Source organism: Oncorhynchus gorbuscha, unplaced genomic scaffold, assembly GCF_021184085.1.
Source record: "Oncorhynchus gorbuscha isolate QuinsamMale2020 ecotype Even-year unplaced genomic scaffold, OgorEven_v1.0 Un_scaffold_1929, whole genome shotgun sequence".
Taxonomy (NCBI): Eukaryota; Metazoa; Chordata; class Actinopteri; order Salmoniformes; family Salmonidae; genus Oncorhynchus; species Oncorhynchus gorbuscha.
In genome coordinates this window covers 71,601-95,020 of record NW_025746575.1, presented here as the reverse complement: position 1 = coordinate 95,020, position 23,420 = coordinate 71,601, and the positions used below count along the sequence as shown (strand labels likewise).

The window sequence follows — 23,420 nt, the reverse complement described above, 5'->3', positions numbered from 1 at the left end:
CTACCTCTATAGTATAGTTAATATAGATCTACAGGTGACTCTACCTCTATAGTTAATATAGATCTACAGGTGACTCTACCTCTATAGTTAATATAGATCTACAGGTGACTCTACCTCTATAGTTAATATAGATCTACAGGTGACTCTACCTCTATAGTTAATATAGATCTACAGGTGACTCTACCTCTATAGTTAATATAGATCTACAGGTGACTCTACCTCTATAGTCAATATAGATCTACAGGTGACTCTACCTCTATAGTATAGTCAATATAGATCCACAGGTGACTCTACCTCTATAGTATAGTTAATATAGATCTACAGGTGACTCTACCTCTATAGTCAATATAGATATACAGGTGACTCTACCTCTATAGTCAATATAGATCTACAGGTGACTCTACCTCTATAGTATAGTTAATATAGATCTACAGGTGACTCTACCTCTATAGTCAATATAGATCTACAGGTGACTCTACCTCTATAGTATAGTTAATATAGATCTACAGGTGACTCTACCTCTATAGTATAGTTAATATAGATCTACAGGTGACTCTACCTCTATAGTATAGTTAATATAGATCTACAGGTGACTCTACCTCTATAGTCAATATAGATCTACAGGTGACTCTACCTCTATAGTCAATATAGATCTACAGGTGACTCTACCTCTATAGTTAATATAGAACTACAGGTGACTCTACCTCTATAGTTAATATAGATCTACAGGTGACTCTACCTCTATAGTTAATATAGAACTACAGGTGACTCTACCTCTATAGTCAATATAGATCTACAGGTGACTCTACCTCTATAGTATAGTCAATATAGATCTACAGGTGACTCTACCTCTATAGTTAATATAGATCTACAGGTGACTCTACCTCTATAGTCAATATAGATCTACAGGTGACTCTACCTCTATAGTATAGTTAATATAGATCTACAGGTGACTCTACCTCTATAGTAATATAGATCTACAGGTGACTCTACCTCTATAGTATAGTTAATATAGATCTACAGGTGACTCTACCTCTATAGTTAATATAGATCTACAGGTGACTCTACCTCTATAGTATAGTCAATATAGAACTACAGGTGACTCTACCTCTATAGTATAGTCAATATAGATCTACAGGTGAATCTACCTCTATAGTCAATATAGAACTACAGGTGACTCTACCTCTATAGTCAATATAGATCTACAGGTGACTCTACCTCTATAGTCAATATAGATATACAGGTGACTCTACCTCTATAGTCAATATAGATCTACAGGTGACTCTACCTCTATAGTATAGTTAATATAGATCTACAGGTGACTCTACCTCTATAGTATAGTTAATATAGATCTACAGGTGACTCTACCTCTATAGTCAATATAGATATACAGGTGACTCTACCTCTATAGTCAATATAGATCTACAGGTGACTCTACCTCTATAGTCAATATAGATCTACAGGTGACTCTACCTCTATAGTTAATATAGATCTACAGGTGACTCTACCTCTATAGTCAATATAGATCTACAGGTGACTCTACCTCTATAGTTAATATAGATCTACAGGTGACTCTACCTCTATAGTTAATATAGATCTACAGGTGACTCTACCTCTATAGTTAATATAGATCTACAGGTGACTCTACTCTCTAGTTAATATAGATCTACAGGTGACTCTACCTCTATAGTTAATATAGAACTACAGGTGACTCTACCTCTATAGTTAATATAGATCTACAGGTGACTCTACCTCTATAGTTAATATAGATCTACAGGTGACTCTACCTCTATAGTTAATATAGAACTACAGGTGACTCTACCTCTATAGTTAATATAGATCTACAGGTGACTCTACCTCTATAGTTAATATAGATCTACAGGTGAATCTACCTCTATAGTTAATATAGAACTACAGGTGACTCTACATAGTTAATATAGATCTACAGGACTCTACCTCTATAGTTAATATAGATCTACAGGTGACTCTACCTCTATAGTTAATATAGATCTACAGGTGACTCTACCTCTATATAGTTAATATAGATCTACAGGTGACTCTACCTCTATAGTTAATATAGATCTACAGGTGACTCTACCTCTATAGTCAATATAGATCTACAGGTGACTCTACCTCTATAGTCAATATAGATATACAGGTGACTCTACCTCTATAGTCAATATAGATCTACAGGTGACTCTACCTCTATAGTTAATATAGATCTACAGGTGACTCTACCTCTATAGTATAGTCAATATAGATCTACAGGTGACTCTACCTCTATAGTATAGTTAATATAGATCTACAGGTGACTCTACTCAATATAGATATACAGGTGACTCTACCTCTATAGTCAATATAGATCTACAGGTGACTCTACCTCTATAGTTAATATAGATCTACAGGTGACTCTACCTCTATAGTCAATATAGATCTACAGGTGACTCTACCTCTATAGTATAGTTAATATAGATCTACAGGTGACTCTACCTCTATAGTATAGTCAATATAGATCCACAGGTGACTCTACCTCTATAGTATAGTTAATATAGATCTACAGGTGACTCTACCTCTATAGTCAATATAGATCTACAGGTGACTCTACCTCTATAGTCAATATAGATCTACAGGTGACTCTACCTCTATAGTTAATATAGAACTACAGGTGACTCTACCTCTATAGTTAATATAGATCTACAGGTGACTCTACCTCTATAGTTAATATAGAACTACAGGTGACTCTACCTCTATAGTCAATATAGATCTACAGGTGACTCTACCTCTATAGTATAGTAATATAGATCTACAGGTGACTCTACCTCTATAGTTAATATAGATCTACAGGTGACTCTACCTCTATAGTCAATATAGATCTAGAGGTGACTCTACCTCTATAGTTAATATAGATCTACAGGTGACTCTACCTCTATAGTATAGTTAATATAGATCTACAGGTGACTCTACCTCTATAGTATAGTTAATATAGATCTACAGGTGACTCTACCTCTATAGTTAATATAGATCTACAGGTGACTCTACCTCTATAGTATAGTCAATATAGAACTACAGGTGACTCTACCTCTATAGTATAGTCAATATAGATCTACAGGTGAATCTACCTCTATAGTCAATATAGAACTACAGGTGACTCTACCTCTATAGTCAATATAGATCTACAGGTGACTCTACCTCTATAGTCAATATAGATCTAGAGGTGACTCTACCTCTATAGTATAGTTAATATAGATCTACAGGTGACTCTACCTCTATAGTATAGTTAATATAGATCTACAGGTGACTCTACCTCTATAGTATAGTTAATATAGATCTACAGGTGACTCTACCTCTATAGTCAATATAGGTGACTCTACCTCTATAGTATAGTTAATATAGATCTACAGGTGACTCTACCTCTATAGTATAGTTAATATAGATCTACAGGTGACTCTACCTCTATAGTATAGTTAATATAGATCTACAGGTGACTCTACCTCTATAGTTAATATAGATCTACAGGTGACTCTACCTCTATAGTTAATATAGATCTACAGGTGACTCTACCTCTATAGTATAGTCAATATAGATCTACAGGTGACTCTACCTCTATAGTCAATATAGATCTACAGGTGACTCTACCTCTATAGTATAGTTAATATAGATCTACAGGTGACTCTACCTCTATAGTATAGTTAATATAGATCTACAGGTGACTCTACCTCTATAGTCAATATAGATCTAGTTAATATAGATCTACAGGTGACTCTACCTCTATAGTTAATATAGATCTACAGGTGACTCTACCTCTATAGTCAATATAGATCTACAGGTGACTCTACCTCTATAGTTAATATAGATCTACAGGTGACTCTACCTCTATAGTTAATATAGATCTACAGGTGACTCTACCTCTATAGATCTACAGGTGACTCTACCTCTATAGTTAATATAGATCTACAGGTGACTCTACCTCTATAGTTAATATAGATCTACAGGTGACTCTACCTCTATAGTTAATATAGAACTACAGGTGACTCTACCTCTATAGTTAATATAGATCTACAGGTGACTCTACCTCTATAGTTAATATAGATCTACAGGTGAATCTACCTCTATAGTTAATATAGAACTACAGGTGACTCTACCTCTATAGTATAGTTAATATAGATCTACAGGTGACTCTACCTCTATAGTATAGTTAATATAGATCTACAGGTGACTCTACCTCTATAGTATAGTTAATATAGATCTACAGGTGACTCTACCTCTAGTATAGTTAATATAGATCTACAGGTGACTCTACCTCTATAGTTAATATAGATCTACAGGTGACTCTACCTCTATAGTCAATATAGATCTACAGGTGACTCTACCTCTATAGTATAGTCAATATAGATCCACAGGTGACTCTACCTCTATAGTATAGTTAATATAGATCTACAGGTGACTCTACCTCTATAGTCAATATAGATATACAGGTGACTCTACCTCTATAGTCAATATAGATCTACAGGTGACTCTACCTCTATAGTATAGTTAATATAGATCTACAGGTGACTCTACCTCTATAGTCAATATAGATCTACAGGTGACTCTACCTCTATAGTATAGTTAATATAGATCTACAGGTGACTCTACCTCTATAGTATAGTTAATATAGATCTACAGGTGACTCTACCTCTATAGTATAGTTAATATAGATCTACAGGTGACTCTACCTCTATAGTCAATATAGATCTACAGGTGACTCTACCTCTATAGTCAATATAGATCTACAGGTGACTCTACCTCTATAGTTAATATAGAACTACAGGTGACTCTACCTCTATAGTTAATATAGATCTACAGGTGACTCTACCTCTATAGTTAATATAGAACTACAGGTGACTCTACCTCTATAGTCAATATAGATCTACAGGTGACTCTACCTCTATAGTATAGTCAATATAGATCTACAGGTGACTCTACCTCTATAGTTAATATAGATCTACAGGTGACTCTACCTCTATAGTCAATATAGATCTAGAGGTGACTCTACCTCTATAGTATAGTTAATATAGATCTACAGGTGACTCTACCTCTATAGTATAGTTAATATAGATCTACAGGTGACTCTACCTCTATAGTATAGTTAATATAGATCTACAGGTGACTCTACCTCTATAGTTAATATAGATCTACAGGTGACTCTACCTCTATAGTATAGTCAATATAGAACTACAGGTGACTCTACCTCTATAGTATAGTCAATATAGATCTACAGGTGAATCTACCTCTATAGTCAATATAGAACTACAGGTGACTCTACCTCTATAGTCAATATAGATCTACAGGTGACTCTACCTCTATAGTCAATATAGACAGGTGACTCTACCTCTATAGTCAATATAGATCTACAGGTGACTCTACCTCTATAGTATAGTTAATATAGATCTACAGGTGACTCTACCTCTATAGTATAGTTAATATAGATCTACAGGTGACTCTACCTCTATAGTCAATATAGATATAGGTGACTCTACCTCTATAGTCAATATAGATCTACAGGTGACTCTACCTCTATAGTCAATATAGATCTACAGGTGACTCTACCTCTATAGTTAATATAGATCTACAGGTGACTCTACCTCTATAGTCAATATAGATCTACAGGTGACTCTACCTCTATAGTTAATATAGATCTACAGGTGACTCTACCTCTATAGTTAATATAGAACTACAGGTGACTCTACCTCTATAGTTAATATAGATCTACAGGTGACTCTACCTCTAGTTAATATAGATCTACAGGTGACTCTACCTCTATAGTTAATATAGAACTACAGGTGACTCTACCTCTATAGTTAATATAGATCTACAGGTGACTCTACCTCTATAGTTAATATAGATCTACAGGTGACTCTACCTCTATAGTTAATATAGAACTACAGGTGACTCTACCTCTATAGTTAATATAGATCTACAGGTGACTCTACCTCTATAGTTAATATAGATCTACAGGTGAATCTACCTCTATAGTTAATATAGAACTACAGGTGACTCTACCTCTATAGTATAGTTAATATAGATCTACAGGTGACTCTACCTCTATAGTATAGTTAATATAGATCTACAGGTGACTCTACCTCTATAGTATAGTTAATATAGATCTACAGGTGACTCTACCTCTAGTATAGTTAATATAGATCTACAGGTGACTCTACCTCTATAGTTAATATAGATCTACAGGTGACTCTACCTCTATAGTCAATATAGATCTACAGGTGACTCTACCTCTATAGTCAATATAGATATACAGGTGACTCTACCTCTATAGTCAATATAGATCTACAGGTGACTCTACCTCTATAGTATAGTTAATATAGATCTACAGGTGACTCTACCTCTATAGTATAGTTAATATAGATCTACAGGTGACTCTACCTCTATAGTCAATATAGATATACAGGTGACTCTACCTCTATAGTCAATATAGATCTACAGGTGACTCTACCTCTATAGTCAATATAGATCTACAGGTGACTCTACCTCTATAGTTAATATAGATCTACAGGTGACTCTACCTCTATAGTCAATATAGATCTACAGGTGACTCTACCTCTATAGTTAATATAGATCTACAGGTGACTCTACCTCTATAGTTAATATAGAACTACAGGTGACTCTACCTCTATAGTTAATATAGATCTACAGGTGACTCTACCTCTAGTTAATATAGATCTACAGGTGACTCTACCTCTATAGTTAATATAGAACTACAGGTGACTCTACCTCTATAGTTAATATAGATCTACAGGTGACTCTACCTCTATAGTTAATATAGATCTACAGGTGACTCTACCTCTATAGTTAATATAGAACTACAGGTGACTCTACCTCTATAGTTAATATAGATCTACAGGTGACTCTACCTCTATAGTTAATATAGATCTACAGGTGAATCTACCTCTATAGTTAATATAGAACTACAGGTGACTCTACCTCTATAGTTAATATAGATCTACAGGTGACTCTACCTCTATAGTTAATATAGATCTACAGGTGACTCTACCTCTATAGTTAATATAGATCTACAGGTGACTCTACCTCTATAGTTAATATAGATCTACAGGTGACTCTACCTCTATAGTTAATATAGATCTACAGGTGACTCTACCTCTATAGTTAATATAGATATTCAGGTGACTCTACCTCTATAGTCAATATAGATCTACAGGTGACTCTACCTCTATAGTTAATATAGATCTTCAGGTGACTCTACCTCTATAGTCAATATAGATCTACAGGTGACTCTACCTCTATAGTTAATATAGATATTCAGGTGACTCTACCTCTATAGTTAATATAGATCTACAGGTGACTCTACCTCTATAGTTAATATAGAACTACAGGTGACTCTACCTCTATAGTTAATATAGAACTACAGGTGACTCTACCTCTATAGTCAATATAGATCTACAGGTGACTCTACCTCTATAGTATAGTTAATATAGATCTACAGGTGACTCTACCTCTATAGTTAATATAGATCTACAGGTGACTCTACCTCTATAGTTAATATAGATCTACAGGTGACTCTACCTCTATAGTTAATATAGATCTACAGGTGACTCTACCTCTATAGTATAGTTAATATAGATCTACAGGTGACTCTACCTCTATAGTATAGTTAATATAGATCTACAGGTGACTCTACCTCTATAGTTAATATAGATCTACAGGTGACTCTACCTCTATAGTTAATATAGATCTACAGGTGACTCTACCTCTATAGTTAATATAGATCTACAGGTGACTCTACCTCTATAGTATAGTTAATATAGATCTACAGGTGACTCTACCTCTATAGTATAGTTAATATAGATCTACAGGTGACTCTACCTCTATAGTCAATATAGATCTACAGGTGAATCTACCTCTATAGTTAATATAGATCTACAGGTGACTCTACCTCTATAGTTAATATAGATCTACAGGTGACTCTACCTCTATAGTCAATATAGATCTACAGGTGACTCTACCTCTATAGTTAATATAGATCTACAGGTGACTCTACCTCTATAGTTAATATAGATCTACAGGTGACTCTACCTCTATAGTTAATATAGATCTACAGGTGACTCTACCTCTATAGTTAATATAGAACTACAGGTGACTCTACCTCTATAGTATAGTCAATATAGAACTACAGGTGACTCTACCTCTATAGTATAGTCAATATAGATCTACAGGTGAATCTACCTCTATAGTCAATATAGAACTACAGGTGACTCTACCTCTATAGTTAATATAGATCTACAGGAGACTCTACCTCTATAGTATAGTTAATATAGATCTACAGGTGACTCTACCTCTATAGTATAGTTAATATAGATCTACAGGTGACTCTACCTATATAGTATAGTTAATATAGATCTACAGGTGACTCTACCTCTATAGTATAGTCAATATAGAACTACAGGTGACTCTACCTCTATAGTTAATATAGATCTACAGGTGACTCTACCTCTATAGTCAATATAGATCTACAGGTGACTCTACCTCTATAGTTAATATAGATCTACAGGTGACTCTACCTCTATAGTATAGTTAATATAGATCTACAGGTGACTCTACCTCTATAGTCAATATAGATATACAGGTGACTCTACCTCTATAGTCAATATAGAACTACAGGTGACTCTACCTCTATAGTTAATATAGATCTACAGGTGACTCTACCTCTATAGTTAATATAGATCTACAGGTGACTCTACCTCTATAGTCAATATAGATCTACAGGTGAATCTACCTCTATAGTCAATATAGAACTACAGGTGACTCTACCTCTATAGTTAATATAGAACTACAGGTGACTCTACCTCTATAGTATAGTCAATATAGATCTACAGGTGAATCTACCTCTATAGTCAATATAGATCTACAGGTGACTCTACCTCTATAGTTAATATAGATCTACAGGTGACTCTACCTCTATAGTTAATATAGATCTACAGGTGACTCTACCTCTATAGTTAATATAGATCTACAGGTGACTCTACCTCTATAGTCAATATAGATCTACAGGTGACTCTACCTCTATAGTCAATATAGAACTACAGGTGACTCTACCTCTATAGTTAATATAGATCTACAGGTGACTCTACCTCTATAGTCAATATAGATCTACAGGTGACTCTACCTCTATAGTCAATATAGAACTACAGGTGACTCTACCTCTATAGTTAATATAGATCTACAGGTGACTCTACCTCTATAGTCAATATAGATCTACAGGTGACTCTACCTCTATAGTATAGTTAATATAGATCTACAGGTGACTCTACCTCTATAGTATAGTTAATATAGATCTACAGGTGACTCTACCTCTATAGTATAGTTAATATAGATCTACAGGTGACTCTACCTCTATAGTCAATATAGATCTACAGGTGACTCTACCTCTATAGTCAATATAGATCTACAGGTGACTCTACCTCTATAGTCAATATAGATCTACAGGTGACTCTACCTCTATAGTTAATATAGAACTACAGGTGACTCTACCTCTATCGTTAATATAGATCTACAGGTGACTCTACCTCTATAGTTAATATAGATCTACAGGTGACTCTACCTCTATAGTCAATATAGATCTACAGGTGACTCTACCTCTATAGTATAGTTAATATAGATCTACAGGTGACTCTACCTCTATAGTTAATATAGAACTACAGGTGACTCTACCTCTATAGTTAATATAGATCTACAGGTGACTCTACCTCTATAGTCAATATAGATCTACAGGTGACTCTACCTCTATAGTTAATATAGATCTACAGGTGACTCTACCTCTATAGTTAATATAGAACTACAGGTGACTCTACCTCTATAGTCAATATAGAACTACAGGTGACTCTACCTCTATAGTTAATATAGATCTACAGGTGACTCTACCTCTATAGTTAATATAGATCTACAGGTGACTCTACCACTATAGTTAATATAGATCTACAGGTGACTCTACCTCTATAGTTAATATAGATCTACAGGTGACTCTACCTCTATAGTTAATATAGATCTACAGGTGACTCTACCTCTATAGTTAATATAGAACTACAGGTGACTCTACCTCTATAGTTAATATAGATCTACAGGTGACTCTACCTCTATAGTTAATATAGATCTACAGGTGACTCTACCTCTATAGTTAATATAGATCTACAGGTGACTCTACCTCTATAGTTAATATAGAACTACAGGAGACTCTACCTCTATAGTTAATATAGATCTACAGGTGACTCTACCTCTATAGTTAATATAGATCTACAGGTGACTCTACCTCTATAGTTAATATAGATCTACAGGTGACTCTACCTCTATAGTTAATATAGATCTACAGGTGACTCTACCTCTATAGTTAATATAGATCTACAGGTGACTCTACCTCTATAGTTAATATAGATCTACAGGTGACTCTACCTCTATAGTTAATATAGATCTACAGGTGACTCTACCTCTATAGTTAATATAGATCTACAGGTGACTCTACCTCTATAGTTAATATAGATCTACAGGTGACTCTACCTCTATAGTTAATATAGATCTACAGGTGACTCTACCTCTATAGTTAATATAGAACTACAGGTGACTCTACCTCTATAGTTAATATAGATCTACAGGTGACTCTACCTCTATAGTTAATATAGATCTACAGGTGACTCTACCTCTATAGTTAATATAGATCTACAGGTGACTCTACCTCTATAGTTAATATAGATCTACAGGTGACTCTACCTCTATAGTTAATATAGATCTACAGGTGACTCTACCTCTATAGTCAATATAGATCTACAGGTGACTCTACCTCTATAGTTAATATAGATCTACAGGTGACTCTACCTCTATAGTTAATATAGAACTACAGGTGACTCTACCTCTATAGTCAATATAGAACTACAGGTGACTCTACCTCTATAGTTAATATAGATCTACAGGTGACTCTACCTCTATAGTCAATATAGAACTACAGGTGACTCTACCTCTATAGTCAATATAGATCTACAGGTGACTCTACCTCTATAGTATAGTCAATATAGATCTACAGGTGACTCTACCTCTATAGTTAATATAGATCTACAGGTGACTCTACCTCTATAGTCAATATAGATCTACAGGTGACTCTACCTCTATAGTTAATATAGATCTACAGGTGACTCTACCTCTATAGTTAATATAGATCTACAGGTGAGACATCATTCTATTGGAGGGATGTGACATCATTCTATTGGAGGGATGTGACATCATTCTATTGGAGGGATGAGACATCATTCTATTGGAGGGATGAGACATCATTCTATTGGAGGGATGGGACATCATTCTATTGGAGGGATGAGACATCATTCTATTGGAGGGATGGGACATCATTCTATTGGAGGGATGAGACATCATTCTATTGGAGGGATGTGACATCATTCTATTGGAGGGATGAGACATCATTCTATTGGAGGGATCAGACATCATTCTATTGGAGGGATGTGACATCATTCTATTGGAGGGATGGGACATCATTCTATTGGAGGGATGTGACATCATTCTATTGGAGGGATGTGACATCATTCTTCCACCAGAAAATTCCATAATGTGGTGTTTTGTTGCTGGCGGTGCAAAACACCATGTCAGGCTCTGCAACAGAATCTCCCAGAAGTGTTGAGTTGGGTTGAGATCTGGAGACTGAAACGACCAGGGTAAATGGTTTATATTGTTTTCATGGGTTTTCCTTAACTCTTTTTCTATAACCTTAACTTTAGTCTCCTCACCTGCGATCGAAGTATCCTAAAGAGTGGTTTGGTGTAAGAAATATGGTGTAAGGAAATTGTCATCAATCAATTAAATGTACGTATAAAGCCCCTGAAACCCCACCTCTTTAAGGAATACCTAGGATAGGATAAAGTAATCCTTCTCACCCCCCCTCCCCCCCCTTAAAAGATTTAGATGCACTATTGTAAAGTGACTGTTCCACTGGATGTCATAAGGTGAATGCACCAATTTGTAAGTCGCTCTGGATAAGAGCGTCTGCTAAATGACTTAAATGTAAATGTAAATGAATGGACCAGCTAGTGAGACTAGTTGTAAGCATTTCCCAGGTATCCATTCTACACGTTGACCTGCATTGTATTGCTCACTGCTTGTGAATGATGCTAATTAAACCTGTTGTTTTGTTGTCTGTCCCAGGTATCCATTCTACACGTTGACCTGCATTGTATTGCTCACTGCTTGTGAATGATGCTAATTAAACCTGTTGTTTTGTTGTCTGTCCCAGGTATCCATTCTACACGTTGACCTGCATTGTATTGCTCACTGCTTGTGAATGATGCTAATTAAACCTGTTGTTTTGTCGTCTGTCCCAGGTATCCATTCTACACATTGACCTGCATTGTATTGTTGTTTTGTTGTCTGTCCCAGGTATCCATTCTACATGTTGGCCTGCATCGACACAGACTGGAAGCTGCTGACCTGGCTCAGATACTCCATCTGGATGCCCCTCTACCCTCTGGGGGTGCTAGCAGAGGGTCAGTGGGCCTGTCACACACCACACACCACACACAACACACCACACCACACACACCACACACACACCACACACACACACACAACACACCACACCACACCACACACACACACCACACACACACCACGCACCACACACCACACCACACACACACCACACACACACCACACACACACAACACACCACACCACACCACACACACACACCACACACACACCACACACCACACACGCACCACACACCACACCACACACACACCACGCACCACACACCACACACACCACGCACCACACACACACCACACACCACACACCACACACACCACGCACCACACACACACCACGCACCACACACCACACCACACACACCACGCACCACACACACACCACGCACCACACACCACACCACACACACACCACACCACACACACCACACCACACACCACACCACACACCACGCACCACACACCACACCACACACACACCACGCACCACACACCACACCACACGCACCACACACACACCACACACCACACACCACACACACCACGCACCACACACACACCACGCACCACACACCACACCACACACACCACGCACCACACACACACCACGCACCACACACCACACCACACACACCACACCACACACCACACCACACACCACGCACCACACACCACACCACACACACACCACGCACCACACACCACACCACACACACCACGCACCACACACACACCACACACCACACACCACACACACCACGCACCACACACACACCACACACCACACACCACACCACACACACCACGCACCACACACACACCACGCACCACACACCACACACACACTCTGAGAGCTCTATGCCTGCTATATTCACTTATTATGTACATTGTATGTAAATAATAGTGGTATGATGTTTGTAGTCAAACAAGATATTACTTAGTTATTACCAAGATATCCAAGTGTTGCTATGTATTCCTGTCTGTCCTGTCTGTTTCCTCTCAGCTATAGCTGTGATCCAGTCCCTGCCTATCTTCGATGAGACCCGTCTGTACAGCATCCCTCTACCTACGGTCCTGGGCTCGTCCTTCAGCTTTTCCTTCACTCTGAAGATCTACCTGGCCCTCATGTTCCTCGGTCAGTTAGTACCACTCTCTGACCCTACACCCCTAACCCTCCATCCTAAACCCACTCTCTGACCCTACACCCCTAACCCTCCATCCTAAACCCACTCTCTGACCCTCCACCCCTAACCCTCCATCCTAAACCCACTCTCTGACCCTCCACCCCTAACCCTCCATCCTATACCCACTCTCTGACCCTACACCCCTAACCCTCCATCCTAAACCCACTCTCTGACCCTACACCCTAACCCTCCATCCTAAACCCACTCTCTGACCCTACACCCTAACCCTCCATCCTAAACCCACTCTCTGACCCTACACCCTAACCCTCCATCCTAAACCCACTCTCTGACCCTACACCCCTAACCCTCCATCCTAAACCCACTCTCTGACCCTACACCCCTAACCCTCCATCCTAAACCCACTCTCTGACCCTACACCCCTAACCCTCCATCCTAAACCCACTCTCTGACCCTCCACCCCTAACCCTCCATCCTAAACCCACTCTCTGACACTACACCCTAACCCTCCATCCTAAACCCACTCTCTGACCCTCCACCCTAACCCTCCATCCTACACCCACTCTCTGACCCTCCACCCTAACCCTCCATCCTAAACCCACTCTCTAACCCTACACCCTAACCCTCCATCCTAAACCCACTCTCTGACCCTACACCCTAACCCTCCATCCTAAACCCACTCTCTGACCCTACACCTAACCCTCCATCCTAAACCCACTCTCTGACCCTAAACCCACTCTCTGACCCTACACCCTAACCCTCCATCCTAAACCCACTCTCTGACCCTACACCCCTAACCCTCCATCCTAAACCCACTCTCTGACCCTACACCCCTAACCCTCCATCCTAAACCCACTCTCTGACCCTACACCCCTAACCCTCCATCCTAAACCCACTCTCTGACCCTACACCCTAACCCTCCATCCTAAACCCACTCTCTGACCCTACACCCTAACCCTCCATCCTAAACCCACTCTCTGACCCTACACCCTAACCCTCCATCCTAAACCCACTCTCTGACCCTACACCCTAACCCTCCATCCTAAACCCACTCTCTGACCCTACACCCTAACCCTCCATCCTAAACCCACTCTCTGACCCTACACCCTAACCCTCCATCCTAAACCCACTCTCTGATCCTACACCCTAACCCTCCATCCTAAACCCACTCTCTGACCCTACACCCTAACCCTCCATCCTAAACCCACTCTCTGACCCTACACCCTAACCCTCCATCCTAAACCCACTCTCTGACCCTACACCCTAACCCTCCATCCTAAACCCACTCTCTGACCCTAAACCCACTCTCTGACCCTACACCCTAACCCTCCATCCTAAACCCACTCTCTGACCCTAAACCCACTCTCTGACCCTACATCCTAACCCTCCATCCTAAACCCACTCTCTGACCCTACACCCTAACCCTCCATCCTAAACCCACTCTCTGACCCTACACCCTAACCCTCCATCCTAAACCCACTCTCTGACCCTACACCCTAACCCTCCATCCTAAACCCACTCTCTGACCCTACATCCTAACCCTCCATCCTAAACCCACTCTCTGACCCTACACCCTAACCCTCCATCCTAAACCCACTCTCTGACCCTACACCCTAACCCTCCATCCTAAACCCACTCTCTGACCCTACACCCTAACCCTCCATCCTAAACCCACTCTCTAACCCTAAACCCTAACCCTCCATCCTAAACCCACTCTCTAACCCTAAACCCACTCTCTGACCCTACACCCTAACCCTCCATCCTAAACCCACTCTCTAACCCTACACCCACTCTCTGACCCTACACCCTAACCCTCCATCCTAAACCCACTCTCTAACCCTAAACCCACTCTCTGACCCTACACCCTCCACCCTTACCCTCCATCCTAACCCTCTACCTAACCCTCTCTCTGACCCTCTCTCTAACCCTTTACCCCCAACCCTCTCCCTAACTGACCCTCTCTCTAACCCTCTATCTAACCCTCCACCCTAACCCTCTCTCTAACCCTTTACCCTAACCTTCTCTCTAACCCTCCACCCTAACCCTCTCTTTGACCCTCCATCCTAACCCTCTACCCTAACCCTCTCTCTAACCCTCTACCCTAACCCTCTCTCTAACCCTCTACCCTAACCCTCTCTCTGACCCTCTCTCTAACCCTTTACCCTAACCCTCTCTCTAACCCTCTACCCTAACCCTCTCTCTGACCCTCCACCCTAACCCTCTCTCTAACCCTCCATCCTAAACCCACTCTCTGACCCTACACCCTAACCCTCCATCCTAAACCCACTCTCTGACCCTAAACCCACTCTCTGACCCTACACCCTAACCCTCCATCCTAAACCCACTCTCTGACCCTAAACCCACTCTCTGACCCTACACCCTAACCCTCCATCCTAAACCCACTCTCTGACCCTACACCTAACCCTCCATCCTAAACCCACTCTCTGACCCTAAACCCACTCTCTGACCCTACACCCTAACCCTCCATCCTAAACCCACTCTCTGACCCTACACCCCTAACCCTCCATCCTAAACCCACTCTCTGACCCTACACCCTAACCCTCCATCCTAAACCCACTCTCTGACCCTACACCCTAACCCTCCATCCTAAACCCACTCTCTGACCCTACACCTAACCCTCCATCCTAAACCCACTCTCTGACCCTAAACCCACTCTCTGACCCTACACCCTAACCCTCCATCCTAAACCCACTCTCTGACCCTACACCCCTAACCCTCCATCCTAAACCCACTCTCTGACCCTACACCCTAACCCTCCATCCTAAACCCACTCTCTGACCCTACACCCTAACCCTCCATCCTAAACCCACTCTCTGACCCTACACCCTAACCCTCCATCCTAAACCCACTCTCTGACCCTACACCCTAACCCTCCATCCTAAACCCACTCTCTGACCCTACACCCTAACCCTCCATCCTAAACCCACTCTCTGACCCTACACCCTAACCCTCCATCCTAAACCCACTCTCTGATCCTACACCCTAACCCTCCATCCTAAACCCACTCTCTGACCCTACACCCTAACCCTCCATCCTAAACCCACTCTCTGACCCTACACCCTAACCCTCCATCCTAAACCCACTCTCTGACCCTAAACCCACTCTCTGACCCTACACCCTAGCCCTCCATCCTAAACCCACTCTCTGACCCTAAACCCACTCTCTGACCCTACATCCTAACCCTCCATCCTAAACCCACTCTCTGACCCTACACCCTAACCCTCCATCCTAAACCCACTCTCTGACCCTACACCCTAACCCTCCATCCTAAACCCACTCTCTAACCCTAAACCCTAACCCTCCATCCTAAACCCACTCTCTAACCCTAAACCCACTCTCTGACCCTACACCCTAACCCTCCATCCTAAACCCACTCTCTAACCCTACACCCACTCTCTGACCCTACACCCTAACCCTCCATCCTAAACCCACTCTCTAACCCTAAACCCACTCTCTGACCCTACATCCTAACCCTCCATCCTAAACCCACTCTCTGACCCTCCACCCTTACCCTCCATCCTAACCCTCTACCCTAACCCTCTCTCTGACCCTCTCTCTAACCCTTTACCCTAACCTTCTCTCTAACCCTCCACCCTAACCTCTTTGACCCTCCATCCTAACCTCTACCCTAACCCTCTCTCTAACCCTCTACCCTAACCCTCTCTCTAACCCTCTACCCTAACCCTCTCTCTGACCTCTAACCCTTTACCCTAACCCTCTCTCTAACCCTCTACCCTAACCCCTCTCTGACCCTTTACCCTAACCCTCTCTCTAACCCTCTACCCTAACCCTCTCTCTGACCCTCTACCCTAACCCTCTCTCTAACCTCTCCTAACCCTCTCTCTGACCCTCTCTCTAACCCTTTACCCTGACCCTCTCTCTGACCCTCTCTCTGACCCTCTACCCTAACCCTCTCTCTAACCCTCTACCCTAACCCTCTCTCTGACCCTCTACCCTAACCCTCTCTCTAACCCTCTATCTAACCCTCCACCCTAACCCTCTCTCTAACCCTTTACCCTAACCTTCTCTCTAACCCTCCACCCTAACCCTCTCTTTGACCCTCCATCCTAACCCTCTACCCTAACCCTCTCTCTAACCCTCTACCCTAACCCTCTCTCTAACCCTCTACCCTAACCCTCTCTCTGACCCTCTCTCTAACCCTTTACCCTAACCCTCTCTCTAACCCTCTACCCTAACCCTCTCATCTAAACCCTCTGACCCTAAACCCCTCTCTCTAACCCTAAACCCACCATCCTAAACCCACTCTCTGACCCTACACCTAACCCTCCATCCTAAACCCACTCTCTGACCCTAAACACTCTCTGACCCTACACCCTAACCCTCCATCCTAAACCCACTCTCTGACCCTAAACCCACTCTCTGACCCTACACCCTAACCCTCCATCCTAAACCCACTCTCTGACCCTACACCCTAACCCTCCATCCTAAACCCACTCTCTGACCCTAAACCCATCCTCTCTGACCCTAAACCCACACCCTACACCCTAACCCTCCATCCTAAACCCACTCTCTGACCCTACACCCTAACCCTCCATCCTAAACCCACTCTCTGACCCTACACCCTAACCCTCCATCCTAAACCCACTCTCTGACCCTACACCCTAACCCTCCATCCTAAACCCACTCTCTGACCCTACACCCTAACCCTCCATCCTAAAACCCACTCTCTGACCCTACACCCTAACCCTCCATCCTAAACCCACTCTCTGACCCTACACCCTAACCCTCCATCCTAAACCCACTCTCTGACCCTACACCCTAACCCTCCATCCTAAACCCACTCTCTGACCCTACACCCTAACCCTCCATCCTAAACCCACTCTCTGACCCTACACCCTAACCCTCCATCCTAAACCCACTCTCTGACCCCCTACACCTAACCCTCCATCCTAACTCCATCCTAAACCCACTCTCTGACCCTAAACCCACTCTCTGACCCTACACCCTAACCCTCCATCCTAAACCCACTCTCTGACCCTAAACCCACTCTCTGACCCTACATCTCTAACCCTCCATCCTAAACCCACTCTCTGACCCTACACCCTAACCCTCCATCCTAAACCCACTCTCTGACCCTACACCCTAACCCTCCATCCTAAACCCACTCTCTAACCCTAAACCCTAACCCTCCATCCTAAACCCACTCTCTAACCCTAAACCCACTCTCTGACCCTACACCCTAACCCTCCATCCTAAACCCACTCTCTAACCCTACACCCACTCTCTGACCCTACACCCTAACCCTCCATCCTAAACCCACTCTCTAACCCTAAACCCACTCTCTGACCCTACATCCTAACCCTCCATCCTAAACCCACTCTCTGACCCTCCACCCTTACCCTCCATCCTAACCCTCTACCCTAACCCTCTCTCTGACCCTCTCTCTAACCCTTTACCCTAACCTTCTCTCTAACCCTCCACCCTAACCCTCTCTTTGACCCTCCATCCTAACCCTCTACCCTAACCCTCTCTCTAACCCTCTACCCTAACCCTCTCTCTAACCCTCTACCCTAACCCTCTCTCTGACCCTCTCTCTAACCCTTTACCCTAACCCTCTCTCTAACCCTCTACCCTAACCCTCTCTCTGACCCTTTACCCTAACCCTCTCTCTAACCCTCTACCCTAACCCTCTCTCTGACCCTCTACCCTAACCCTCTCTCTAACCCTCTACCCTAACCCTCTCTCTGACCCTCTCTCTAACCCTTTACCCTGACCCTCTCTCTGACCCTCTCTCTGACCCTCTACCCTAACCCTCTCTCTGACCCTCTCTCTAACCCTTTACCCTGACCCTCTCTCTGACCCTCTCTCTGACCCTCTCTCTGACCCTCTCTCTGACCCTCTACCCTAACCCTCTCTCTGACCCTCTCTCTAACCCTTTACCCTGACCCTCTCTCTGACCCTCACTCTGGCCCTCTACCCTAACCCTCTCTCTGACCCTCTCTCTGGCCCTCTACCCTAACCCTCTCTCTGACCCTCTCTCTGACCCTCTCTCTGACCCTCTCTCTGGCCCTCTACCCTAACCCTCTCTCTGACCCTCTCTCTGACCTTCTAACCTGACCCTCTCTCTGACCCTCTCTCTGACCCTCTCTCTGACCCTCTCTCTGACCCTCTCTCTGACCCTCCCTCTGGCCCTCCATCCTAACCCTCTCTCTGACCCTCCACCCTGACCCTCTCTCTAACCCTCCACCCTAACCCTCTCTCTAACCCTCTACCCTGACCCTCTCTTTGACCCTCTCTCTAACCCTCCACCCTAACCCTCTCTCTAACCCTCCACCCTAACCCTCTCTCTAACCCTCTACCCTGACCCTCTCTCTGATCCTCTCTCTGACCCTCTCTCTAACCCTCTACCCTGACCCTCTCTCTGACCCTCTCTCTGACCCTCTCTCTGACCTTCTACCCTGACCCTCTCTCTGACCCTCTCTCTGACCCTCTCTCTAACCCTCTACCCTGACCCTCTCTCTGACCCTCTCTCTGACCCTCTCTCTGACCCTCCACCCTCCAGCTGTATCTATCTGTCATGTTTCAGGATCTGTTAATGTCTCTAAGGGAGAAACACTTTGGGTCAACATATGATTTGTTTTCTTACAGTATCTTTGCTTGGACTTGTCTTTCTGGCCAAGTGGATGGAGTTTGCGCTTAAAAAAAAACATTTGAAATGATAAAGTAGTTTTTTCTTCCCAGGTCTGTTCATCAACTTCCGCCACCTGTTTCGCCAGAGGAGGAGACGAATGCGCTCCAGGAAGAGGAAAATGAACTAACGGATAGAAGGACAAACCTCACGATCTCTCCAGTCGCACTGCTGGTTGCCTTTTCACACCTCTCCTCTCACACCTCTCTCTCTCTTCTCTCTTCTCTCCTCACCTCACACCTCTGTCCTCTCTCTCCTCTCCTCCCCTCTCCTCTCCTTATACCTCTCACCTCTCTTCTCTCCTCACCCAGTCTGTTCATCAGAGGTACCTCCTCTAACACAAACCCTTCCCTTCCTCACCCAGTCTGTCAATCAGAGGTACCTCCTCTAACACAAACCCTTCCCTTCCTCACCCAGTCTGTTCATCAGAGGTACCTCGTCTAACACAAACCCTTCCCTTCCTCACCCAGTCTGTCCACCAGAGGTACCTCCTCTAACACAAACCCTTCCCTTCCTCACCCAGTCTGTCCACCAGAGGTACCTCCTCTAACACAAACACTCATCTTCCTCACCCAGTCTGTCCACCAGAGGTACCTCCTCTAACACAAACACTTCTCTTTCTCACCCAGTTTCTGATTTATATGTTAGTATTAACAGATACATGTCATACTGTTAGTATTAACAGATACATGTCATACTGTTAGTATTAACAGATACATGTCATACTGTTAGTATTAACAGATACATGTCATACTGTACTGTTAGTATTAACAGATACATGTCATACTGTACTGTTAGTATTAACAGATACATGTCATACTGTTAGTATTAACAGATACATGTCATACTGTTAGTATTAACAGATACATGTCATACTGTACTGTTAGTATTAACAGATACATGTCATACTGTACTGTTAGTATTAACAGATACATGTCATACTGTTAGTATTAACAGATACATGTCATACTGTACTGTTAGTATTAACAGATACATGTCATACTGTACTGTTAGTATTAACAGATACATGTCATACTGTTAGTATTAACAGATACATGTCAACAGATACTGTTAGCATTAACAGATACATGTCATACTGTTAGTATTAACAGATACATGTCATACTGTACTGTTAGTATTAACAGATACATGTCATACTGTTAGTATTAACAGATACATGTCATACTGTTAGTATTAACAGATACATGTCATACTGTACTGTTAGTATTAACAGATACATGTCATACTGTACTGTTAGTATTAACAGATACATGTCATACTGTACTGTTAGTATTAACAGATACATGCCATACTGTTAGTATTAACAGATACATGTCATACTGTACTGTTAGCATTAACAGATACATGTCATACTGTTAGTATTAACAGATACATGTCATACTGTACTGTTAGCATTAACAGATACATGTCATACTGTTAGTATTAACAGATACATGTCATACTGTTAGTATTAACAGATACATGTCATACTGTTAGTATTAACAGATACATGTCATACTGTTAGTATTAACAGATACATGTCATACTGTACTGTTAGTATTAACAGATACATGTCATACTGTACTGTTAGTATTAACAGATACATGTCATACTGTTAGTATTAACAGATACATGTCATACTGTTAGTATTAACAGATACATGTCATACTGTTAGTATTAACAGATACATGTCATACTGTACTGTTAGTATTAACAGATACATGTTGTACTGTTAGTATTAACAGATACATGTCATACTGTTAGTATTAACAGATACATGTCATACTGTTAGTATTAACAGATACATGTCATACTGTACTGTTAGTATTAACAGATACATGTCATACTGTTAGTATTAACAGATACATGTCATACTGTTAGTATTAACAGATACATGTCATACTGTACTGTTAGTATTAACAGATACATGTCATACTGTTAGTATTAACAGATACATGTCATACTGTACTGTTAGTATTAACAGATACATGTCATACTGTACTGTTAGTATTAACAGATACATGTCATACTGTTAGTATTAACAGATACATGTCATACTGTACTGTTAGTATTAACAGATACATGTCATACTGTACTGTTAGTATTAACAGATACATGTCATACTGTACTGTTAGTATTAACAGATACATGTCATACTGTACTGTTAGTATTAACAGAACAGATACACTGTTAGCATTAACAGATACATGTCATACTGTTAGTATTAACAGATACATGTCATACTGTACTGTTAGTATTAACAGATACATGTCATACTGTACTGTTAGTATTAACAGATACATGTCATACTGTTAGTATTAACAGATACATGTCATACTGTACTGTTAGTATTAACAGATACATGTCATACTGTACTGTTAGTATTAACAGATACATGTCATACTGTTAGTATTAACAGATACATGTCATACTGTTAGTAGTAACAGATACATGTCATACTGTACTGTTAGTATTAACAGATACATGTCATACTGTTAGTATTAACAGATACATGTCATACTGTACTGTTAGCATTAACAGATACATGTCATACTGTTAGTATTAACAGATACATGTCATACTGTACTGTTAGTATTAACAGATACATGTCATACTGTTAGTATTAACAGATACATGTCATACTGTACTGTTAGTATTAACAGATACATGTCATACTGTTAGTATTAACAGATACATGTCATACTGTTAGTATTAACAGATACATGTCATACTGTTAGTATTAACAGATACATGTCATACTGTACTGTTAGTATTAACAGATACATGTCATACTGTTAGTATTAACAGATACATGTCATACTGTACTGTTAGTATTAACAGATACATGTCATACTGTACTGTTAGTATTAACAGATACATGTCATACTGTTAGTATTAACAGATACATGTCATACTGTTAGTATTAACAGATACATGTCATACTGTTAGTATTAACAGATACATGTCATACTGTTAGTATTAACAGATACATGTCATACTGTACTGTTAGTATTAACAGATACATGTCATACTGTACTGTTAGTATTAACAGATACA

At 41.3% G+C, this 23,420-nt stretch overlaps 1 protein-coding gene across 1 annotated transcript; it reads left to right on the top strand.

Annotated features, from left to right (window-relative positions):
- The first annotated feature begins 12,411 nt into the window (after positions 1–12,411).
- LOC124024574 (very-long-chain (3R)-3-hydroxyacyl-CoA dehydratase-like) lies at positions 12,412–21,025 on the top strand. The gene is made up of 3 exons (XM_046338476.1): positions 12,412–12,548; positions 13,555–13,686; positions 20,417–21,025. Exons 1-3 carry the CDS (start codon positions 12,455–12,457, stop codon positions 20,491–20,493), a joined length of 303 nt encoding a protein of 100 aa, XP_046194432.1. The 5' UTR covers positions 12,412–12,454; the 3' UTR covers positions 20,494–21,025.
- The last annotated feature ends 2,395 nt before the right edge of the window (positions 21,026–23,420 follow it).